Source organism: Sinocyclocheilus rhinocerous, unplaced genomic scaffold (genome assembly GCF_001515625.1).
Source record: "Sinocyclocheilus rhinocerous isolate Xijiao unplaced genomic scaffold, SAMN03320098_v1.1 scaffold2279, whole genome shotgun sequence".
In the NCBI taxonomy this organism is placed as follows: Eukaryota; Metazoa; Chordata; class Actinopteri; order Cypriniformes; family Cyprinidae; genus Sinocyclocheilus; species Sinocyclocheilus rhinocerous.
Genome location: NW_015645063.1, coordinates 254,318 through 265,117, shown reverse-complemented (window position 1 = coordinate 265,117; position 10,800 = coordinate 254,318). Strand labels below are relative to the sequence as shown.

At 36.4% G+C, this 10,800-nt stretch overlaps 1 protein-coding gene across 12 annotated transcripts in view; it reads left to right on the top strand.

Moving 5' to 3' along the window:
• Window positions 1–10,800, top strand: part of dlg1b (discs large MAGUK scaffold protein 1b) — a 140,420-nt gene that overhangs the window by 61,900 nt on the left and 67,720 nt on the right. For 4 of the 12 annotated variants that reach the window (XM_016508551.1, XM_016508548.1, XM_016508547.1 and 1 more), the window contains one exon: window positions 4,544–4,660. The exons of 7 other annotated variants lie outside the window; for them this stretch is intronic. In XM_016508551.1, the coding sequence (XP_016364037.1) occupies window positions 4,544–4,660 (117 nt within the window). Of the gene's footprint in view, window positions 1–4,543; window positions 4,661–5,933; window positions 6,296–10,800 lie in introns of those variants that run through there. One more of the 12 variants, XM_016508559.1, reaches the window with a different exon arrangement.

Sequence of the window (10,800 nt, the reverse complement as noted above, 5' to 3'; positions counted from 1 at the left end):
GCCTTCTTTCTTTGCGTGAACATTTGGGCGGTGTTATGCAAATCTTCCCACACAGGGACGTAGATATGTGGGACATGTGTTTAAACGAGGCGTTTTAGGAGGGCGTGTCTTAACTTTTATAAAGAATATCTCTTTGGGTTTGAGACTTTAACCTTTGCAACTTTAGGGATCTTATCTATTCACGAACAGCTTGTAACACTCCAAAGAGAAAGGAAAACTTAAAATCGCATCATATGACCCCTTTAACAGTTACTTTTCGCCAACTAGTGGTGAAACAATGCAATCGACACAAACATTATTTGAAGCACCAGTTACTTTCAAAAGGGCAATTGCTCTATTTTGATCACTATCATAGACATTAATGTTTATATCTGAACTATAAACTTTCATCCCAGTATTTCTGTGACAATATGAATGACTGTAAGACAGAAATAATAATTTATAGTTGAAAAGACTGTTTGTGAAGCTGTTTCTTACCCAAACATGGTAAATGTCTGCTCTCTGTGTTAGCGGCAGTGCGTACGCAGATTTGAATGTTCCGGTAAGAATTTTTCAAAGGTTTAATCGTTGTCGGGAGAATCGTTGTCATTTAGAAATTAGATCGCATGGGTGTTTGAATTTAGATCGCAATCTTTTAACGATTAATCATGCAGCTCTAGTGTGGGAAAACAGTAGTTAAGAAAGCATTGGATCATAGTGATGTGGATGTTTGTGCCAGCTCTGCAATCGTCACTCCAGTAAAGTCACATCATGTTTTTTTTGTAACACTTTATGCAATAGATTGCTTTACTTTATGCAATAGACAAGCAGCTTTACAGTATTAAACATGAAAAACAGTGTCAGTGTCACTTTTAGTTAGAATTACAACTTAATGTTCTGCTATAAGGCAGCTATACATATATATGAATATGTATAGAATATGTATAGCTCAATATTTTAACGAATTGCAAAAGCTGAAAAATGAATCAAAACCTACTGGTTAGTCTGTGAAATAATTGACAGTTAGTTGATTAATCATTATAATAATCATTCAATTAATTGATTACAATAATTTTTAAAAGCTTATTAAATAGTTTTCCATAGTCCATTATTTGGAGAAAAAAACAAAACTGCTTTACTGCTTATTAATATTCTAAAAACTTTCGTCCACAAAATCAAAGCCATGTGATTCAACCAAAATGGAGTAATATGCAGAAGGAAAAAAACATAAAACAATAAAATATATCATAGACCATTGCCACCCCTTATGACTGTGTTAAGGTATGTAAGGTTCTTTAAATATAATAATTTTAGATTAGTTCAAGTTGTAAAATGTCATGTGATGCATTTCCCGATTTGTAAATAATTAATAATTCATGATAGTGGTAAAAATATATATTTTTAAACTATTAAGGTGCAGTAAAGGTACAAAAATGGTATAAAAGTTTTTCAAAACCATATGAAATACAAAGAGTACATTTCTAAATATTGGCACTCATTTTGAACATTTAAAAAAAAAAAAATTTTTATATTGTGGACACTCTTAGGTATTATTGCCCCTGTAATTTATCATATAATAATAATAATAATAATAATAATAATTCCTTACATTTATATAGTGCTTTTCTTGGCTCTCAAAGCGCTGTACATAGAAGGGGGGAATCTCCTCAACCACCACCAGTGTGCAGCATCCACCTGGATGATGCGACGGCAGCCATATTGCACCAGAACGCCCACCACACACCAGCTTATTGGTGGAGAGGAGACAGAGTGATGAAGCCAATCAGCAGATATGGGGATGGTTAGGAGGCCATGATGGTCAGAGGCCAATGGGCGAATTTGGCCAGGATGCCGGGGTTACACCCCTACTCTTTTTCGAAGGACATCCTGGGATTTTTAATGACCACAGAGAGTCAGGACCTCGGTTTAACGTCTCATGCGAAAGACGGTGCTTTTTGTCAGTTTAGTGTCCCTGTCGCTACACTGGGGCGTTAGGACCCACACAGACCACAGGGTGAGCACCCCCTTCTAGCCTCACTAACACCTCTTCCAACAGCAACCTAGTTTTCCCAGTAGGTCTCCCATCCAGGTACTGACCAGGCTCAACCCTGCTTAGCTTCAGTGGGCAACCAGTCTTTGGCTGCAGGGTGATATAAACACCTATAACAATATAAACACATATATAACAATTTGATAAGGATACTTTGTGACGAAAACATTTAGAGGTTAGTTAATCTGTGGTGCATTCTATTGCCACCTTGTGTTCTGTAATAGTCATTGCAATTGTACATGCTGTTTCTAGTGGTCATGATGTATCAATATAAATACCTTTGCTATGTGTTCATGCATTAAATGGACAGTTCACCCCCAGAAATGAAAATTGTCATCATTTAGTTATCCACAAGTTGTTCCAGACTTGTATGAATTTCTTACTTTTGTTGAACATAAAATAAGATATTTTAAGTTATATATTTTGAAGTGGGGAACCAGATTATTTATTTATTTATTTTGTTTGTGAACTGTTCTGAACTGTTCTTAATGGTTTTCATGGAGGTGGGAGTGATTTTGGCATGGTCCATTTTAGGGCTGCCACTAACGACAATTTTTATTTCGATTAATCTATCGACTCATTTATCGATTAATCTAAACGATTAATTCCCACACAAAAAATCAACAATTTTACTTAAGAATATTTTATTAAACTATATTTTATTAAACCAAATGAAATCCAAATTTCTATGAAATCCGTTTTTAAAGCAAAAGTAAAGTGCAACATAGAGTGCAAGAAGCAAATGTTCATCTCATAGTCCAAATCACTGAAATCAAAGTTCAGTACTACAGTGCAAGAATGACAACATATCCACGTGTTCTAGTCTACTAATAATAAAATTATAATAAATAGGGCTGCCACTAACGACTATTTTTATTTCGATTAATCTATCGACTAATTTATCGATTAATCTAAACGATTAATTTCCCACAAAAAAAATCAACAATTTTACTTAAGAATATTTTATTAAACTATATTTTATTAAACCAAATGAAATCCAAATTTCTATGAAATCCGTTTTTAAAGCAAAAGTAAAGTGCAACATAGAGTGCAAGAAGCAAATGTTCATCTCATAGTCCAAATCACTGAAATCAAAGTTCAGTACTACAGTGCAAGAATGACAACATATCCACGTGTTCTAGTCTACTACTAATAAAATTATAATCAAAAAACACTTTTTAAAGGAGTATTTATCAGAAATGTTATTTACCAGAATTTATTTAGGAGAAAAATGTAAATGTGCAGTATTTCTGAAAAAAAAAAAAGAATTAATTGAAGATACTTTTGATTATTAAAATTTAATGGAACCATTAAAATGGAATCCAGAAATTAATGGAAAACAGAATTTGGTAAAGATAAAACGGTAAAACTCAATTAATTAGACAGGCTTTTTGATTAATACAATGTAATTTAACCATTAAAACAGAGTATAGAAAAATGAAATTTTTATGGAAATAAAACGGATCTTATAGGGCCCTATAATTAAAATATATTTTTTTGTGGTAATAAAAATAGTAATAATAGAAGTGAACAATAGCCTTTAAAATGACTTAAAATACATATATAATAGCAACGAGGCAATAATAATTAGTTCAAATAAAGTATCAAAAGCAAGAAATCATATGGTTTTATTGAACAATACATAATGTATTATAAACAATAGAGCTAATGTACACGCATTACAACAAAGACCTGCAGAAGGCACCAACGGCCTGAAGATTGTTTATGGATTCTCGTCTCTGAAATGCACCACTTCCGGTATTTTGCCGGTTAGTCGACACGAGCAAAATGAAGTCGAGGATTTTTAAAAATCGAATAGTCGAATAAAATCAACGAATCGCGACACCTAGTCCATTTAGGTTATAGGCTGACATTCTGTTCCAAGAGTTTTTTCATAAATTAATGTATTTTGCGTTGAGTTTTAAAGTATACTTTTGTCTTCATGGTCCTCATAGTTGCCATTTGGGATTAATGTTTCCATCCTGGTAATTATATGTATATATGGTTTAATATGCAATATACAGAGGCAAGAAGAAAAGAAAAAATACCATCTAAACTTTTCTAAAGACAGTATGTTCCCCTCAGACATACATTCATATAAACTCCTACCCCTAATTGAATCGCGATTTGTTTGGCATCTCAACCGATTTGAATCGTCACATATTTGAATCGATTTTCAACCGGCTCGCGGTTAATCGTTACATCCCTAATGGTCTGTGTTTCATCAACTTAAGCATCCTTATCATACCACTCTCTGTTTTGGTGACTCTTTGGCTTTGTCTCAAAACCTAGTGAACTTGCCTAGTCTAGGGACCGCATTTTTGGGTATCATAGGCTGTTAAACATGCATATGATGCCCCAAAATTCTGTCAAGGTGAATATTTCACTAGCTCTAGATCCTACTTCCCATTTGTTCTATTGTCTCTCTTTTATCTTCTTCTCGTGATGATGTAATTGTTGGCACTTTCAAGTCAAGCTTGTATTGTAATACAGTGAGTTCATGCCCCTCTGTAGGTTGAGTCGCTGGAATGCATCTTCGATGGGCCATCCACTGTAGTGAACGAGGAGAGTCCTCCGACTCCTACTACTCCTCTCTCCAACCCGTACCCTCAAAGTCCTGTGACCGTCCAGGTAACAGTCACTCATCTGACTTGGCAAGCATCTTTATGTGCTTCTGATGTAGTACCTGCAGTTTGCCAATTCTGTGTTTGTCATATGGCTGTCAGTCATGTGCGGTCTAGTGTCGATCATCTCCATGTGATCAGTGTGACTGGTCGATGCAGCTTTTCATCGTTTCATGATGATTTGAATGCATTTGATCAGACAGGCTTAATGCTGTCACTAGAGGGTACAGTACAGTACAACTCTTGCATTGTACCTCTCATTGTCCTTCCTATTTGTATTTATGCAAAATTTCATTTTGATAAGTGCATGAGCCTGCTAGAATCTACACACGTGGGTTCTAGTTAAATGATAGACTTGTGTTTTTAAATGCAACAGTTGTTTGGCTTCATATGTTGCAGCGATAGCTTTGCTGTTGCATTTGTTATCTGTTGGTGCATGCCGTCATACATGGAAGCACCATTGCTTCCACAGCGCTTGGCCAATGTTTTTTCGAGCTTCAGGATCTTGTGCCATTATATAAGATGAATAGCAAATTCCTTGTTGACTCCTTTTCTGAATTACTTCTGGTCTTGGGATTTATGAGGTGGATGTGCTTATTCAGGCCTGAAAACAGTTTGCATTTTTTTGCCACAAGCATCTAAGAATGAGGCGGTGTTGGTATGGGTTTGAGGTGAGGCTGTGTCCTTCAGTCCCTTTTCTCATACAAATCATGAGCCTTGAGCTGCCTCCCATTTCCCGTCTGTGACGTCAGACCTGATATATCTCCCCATGTGGCAAAGTTGAATGGCTTGATCGCACATTCAAGAAAGCATCAGGAGACCACGACGAATGCGAAGAGGTCAAGGTGCCAGAGCGCTGTCCCCTACAACCCAGGAATTTCCACTGGCACAGGGAAGGATGTTACCCTGCCTCATCTCCAAGACAACGTGAGGAAAACATCGTCTTCTCTTTTATCCCAATGTAGCAAATGGACACTGCAGCCGTTTGTCAGAGAGGCACAGCATTGGAGTAACGTCTGCATCGCAAGCCTCTGGACTAATTTCTTTCAGGCAATCAGAGTGGAGCACAGTCAGTGCTAGCCAAGTCAAGCACCCAGTCTCACTCTCTCAGCTTCCTGCTGACTCATTTTGAGCTGGAAGAGACGAACGCAGGCACCTGCAGCCGTCTGCACTGAGCTCGCATCCCACCACTGCACAGCCGCGATCGCATCAGCGTGCCAGGGACTGCATCAGCCACAGCAGTGAGAGAGAGAGAGAGAGAGAAGGTGAAACGAGTAGCATTACAGGGGGCTGCACAGATTGCGAAGCGCTTTATTTCTGCTGCAGTTTGTGTACGTCAGGCAGCCTGTTTTTTTTTCCCTCTTGTCCTGCATTCTACTCTTTGTAGCTACCTGCACCGTATGTTTTCATCACCGGCACGCACTATGTGCAGAAACTGGCTTTGAGATGCCTGGCTAAGAAGAGGTGGAGGGGGGCAGGTCAGAGTCGAGAAACGAGTTCTATTTCACCGACGTGTGAACCCCACACACGCACACTCCAGCCTCAGCCCACAATGCTCAACTCGGTGTGGTATGCTAAAAAGATGGGTCGCAGGATCATGGGTACCCTAAGGAGAACCAAGAGGCGACGTCTGCACTTGTTGGTAGGTCTGGAACTCCGCAACAAGAAAATGCTGCATGTCAATCACTGCAGTGAATACAGAACTTGCTCTCGGTAAAGCAAATGATAAATGCTTAAACTTAGTTTTCGATGTTGACATAAGTTGCTTGATTTGCTTTGTATAAAACAATTTATTGTGCATCATTTGCAACTGCATTAATTTGATTCATAACAAGTAAAATGTCCTTCCACTCAAAAGACTGAATGGACTATATAATCATGGCCAAGATTGAGAAGCTAGGTGCATTAACAAAACAGAGGTGCGTAATTTTTTTGTTAGTACGTCATGGAGTCTGAAAGGCACTGATTGACAGACCGTCTCGTAAGGCCACAGTAAAGTCATTTGTTTTGTTGCGTGAAATATGAGCATTGTTCTGCATTACATTGTGGCAGTCACCTGCGTGAGTGTGTGATGTCTGGCACGTCATTGTGTTTCAATGAGAAAATGTGAAAGCACATATCTCTTCCCTCTGCTGCCTGGCAACCTGCGTGCCTCTGTCATGCAGCAGTGCTTGCAGTGTCTTACACACGAGAACACACACACATGTGCTGCACAAAATGTGTATGTTCCAGACATGAATGGCAGCGATGCATTGCGAACACATTGGAATGCTTAAGCTCATTTAACTGGTCAGATTTACTGTTATGGTCCCTAGTCGCCAAATGATGCATGTAATTTGTCATCAAAGGCATGTTACATGTTTAAATACCCACATGATAGCTTGGGCTGTATCTATTGCTGGGTTGTTAGAAGGTACTGTTTGCTTTTTTGTGTATATATTCCAGTCCTTATCAAGACACAAATACTTTGCAACACTTTACATTTTAGTCATTTAAATGATGTAACTGCTACATTATCTGGAAAAAAATCCTGCAGATTACAAGTCATCGTTCAGGTTGAAGACGTGAGTAAATGTAACCTTAATGGGATCCCAAAGAGTATAGATTAAACATTTTTCATTTAGAAAAAGGGTAATAAACAATCCCAGTGTTTGGCTGTCCACAGATGTTCTGTTAACATTAGGCCTCTGTGGAATCTGCACACAGAATTCCTTACAAAACTCAACAAATATCCACATAATTGGGATGTGTCGTTAAGGGCTGGGTACAGGTTTCCCTATTTGATTCTGATTTATAAGCTCTCTGTTTGATGTGATTTTATTTATTTGAGATGCAATGGGAATATTTAAGTTTTCTTTATATTAGCAGGGCCGGATCTCCGGCGTGTGCACTGAAAAAATAACTATTAAGATTTACTTAAAAAAATTTTGGTAACAAATTGCACGAACACATTTTAAGTAAATTTTACTGCTCTAATATCAAGTACAACTTACTCACTATTATCAAGTAAAATCTACTTACTTTGATTTTTAATATTACAAGTAGAATTTATGATGATTAATTTAATATATTTTACAACACCACAAAATCTTTTTTTTCAGTGTGGCGTTTAGCTGCGGGAAAATAAGATAGTCCTCCTACAATAAAAAAAAAAACTTGTTGATATCACGTTCGAGTTAATGAGTTCGCCTACCAATGTATGAGAGGAACACAGCTTTCACTCTCAACCAAACTAACATTAAGCCAATCAGACATTTTTGGCATTCCTATAAACATGAGACTTGCATAATAGTATCCAGCTGCAGAGTTGCAGCTGATGAGCGTGACACATTCTGAAAAAGCTGCGAGGTGCAGTGGTCAACGCTCATCTCGTGAGCTAAGTTTATTGTCACGTTAGTGTCGATAATCGGTGATATAGCTCATAATTTTCCAAGTGTATGATATAGCCTAGCTTTCATTCTATAGGTCAATCATATACTCGTGAAAATAAAAATCAGTTTGAATAAGGAAAGCGATAACTTTGCCATAGTATCCTTTTAAATGTTAAAGTTGCCACAGTCATTGCATTCTTTGCATGTGCTGCACTTTATTTGTACCATTTGTTTTATTAGTTTATATATTAGATTTTGAAAGCCAATAACAATATTTTTTGATAAGTGATAAGTGAGATCTAGTAAACTGTCTTTGTATATTTCCTATTTTATATTAATTTCCTAGTATTTAATTTACTATTATTTCTTTTGAACAAAACAATTTCAGAAATTTCATGTTTTAAATTGTAGGTCATCTTGTACCCTGTCAAGGACAAATCTAACCAGCAAAACTTGATATCAAAAGCATCCTAATGTTACATGTGTTTGCATTATAGTGAGTAAACTTTCCTGGTTTTGCTGTTTCAAATAGCCCACCATTGGGGAAGTCGTGGCCTAATGGTTAGAGAGTCGGACTCGTAACCCAAAGGTTGCGAGTTCGAGTCTCGTACCAGCAGGGATTGTAGGTGGGGGGAGTGAATGTACAGCGCTCTCTCCCACCTTCAATACCACGACTGAGGTGCCCTTGAGCAAAGCACCGAACCCCCAACTGCTCCCCGGGCGCCGCAGCAAAAATGGCTGCCCACTGCTCTGGGTGTGTGTTCACGGTGTGTGTGTGTGTTCACTGCTGTGTGTGTGCGCACTTTGGATGGGATAAATGCAGAGCACTAATTCCAAGTATGGGTCACCATACTTGGCCACATGTCACATCACTTTCACTATCATAATCTGTAGTCTGAACCTGTCAAGGGCTAATGGCAAGGGCAGATATGCTACTAGTTAGTTTCAAGGAAAATAATTTTCAAATAATGGTTTTTTTTTGGCAAATAACCCTGTGTATGTGTCCACACCCGCAACCCCCCAACCCCCAGAAAAAAAGTTCAGGCTCAGGATTTTTATTTTTTTTTGCTTTAACCCCTGTAGGGCTGTAGCTATCGATTATTTTAGTAATCGAGTATTCTACAGATTATTCCATCGATTAATCGAGTAATCGGATAAGAAGTATTTTTTCTTTATTAAAGAGCAATACTAAATATACAAGAGATAATAAGATGGATCTCTTAGAGTAAACAACTGATTTGTTTTCTTTTTAGAAAAATTTAAATTTTTCTTGCTGAAATTGCATACATTAATAACCGTGAAAACTAAACCCATTTAATGTATTTAATTGCCAAATTACATTCAAAATGCAAATACAAATATATCAATAAAATAAAAATATAAATAAAATAAATAAAAATACAAAAATCAATTTCACATTACCTTAAAAAAGGTAAACAGTACAAACTAAAACGAAGACATAAATCAAAATAATAGTAATAAAAATAGTACCTAAACATTGCATTTATGTAGTGCAACTTAACTTTCAAGTTTCAGCCTAAATAAAGCTCAAGCATGACATGAGCCTTTACTGTCTTCTTGGAAGGCTTTGTGGCTTTTGTGAGAGGCAAAACTCAGTGGACAGGAAGGTAACTTGGAACAAGAACAAGAGACCATGGACAATTTTTAAACACATTTTTCTGCAACATGAAATTAGAGTTATTTGGAGAATAAAACCTCTTAAATGTCCCTTTACGTACTTGTGTGTGTGTGTGCGTGCGTGTGTGTGTGTGTGTGAAACTTGTTTTTGATATCCTTCATATTCTGTGTGCTGGTCAGTTCACAGCAGTGATAGAAATTAATCTGTTCCAATAAGTTTAAATTGATTTTTATATTTTATGGGTATCACACAGAGGGACATGAATGCATTTAACCTGCTGTTACAAATGCATAAATAATATTTTGTTATTTTAAACATAAAACAATGAATACTGATATTTAAAATTATTTTAAGAATGAAAAGATACTTTAAATGTGAAATTAAATGTGAGCGTTTATCGGGTTGTGCGTCAGTAATAATGGTCCGTGGGGAAACACGGTGTTCCGTGTGGAGTTACAGTAAATGGACTAAATGAAGCCTCGAGGCATTTATTTAGATTTATTTGATTATAATTAATTATATTATATTTTATAAATTATACAGTATATATGATTTTTTGTATTCGAGGAATTGTTTCAGCCCTAAACCCCTGTATTAGTTATGTAAACTATTCAGGGAAATATTGTATAGGTGTAGCATTCCATTAACTGTAACTTTATTTACTTATAAATAATACATTTTAAAAGTTTTTTGGTTTTTTTGGTTGAGCCATTGCCTTGTTGACAGCGCTTCAAGTGACACTAGTCAGAGTCCCGACTTGTGGTCCTTTCCTAATTGTGCTCCCCTCTCTTCTCCTCCATCGCTTCTGTTTTTTTTTTCGGCAGTCCTCTCAAATAGAGGTGAAAAGAGCCAAAAATATTATTTTAAAAAGGTGTTATTAGTATATTAGAAATCAATAATTTATTTTGTGAATCAAACTACACTGGTCACATAGCATGTTTTGATTCACTAAAAAAGAAACTGCTCATACCATTTATTTATTAAAAAATCAGAAAACAATGATAATGTTCGATGTTTGTTTTTGTGTGCAATGCACAAGAAAAACATGTAGAAAGATCTAGAAGTATCTTAGTTAAAATGCCAATTTTTAAAATGCAAGAAAAGTCTGCATATATATATATATATATATATATATTA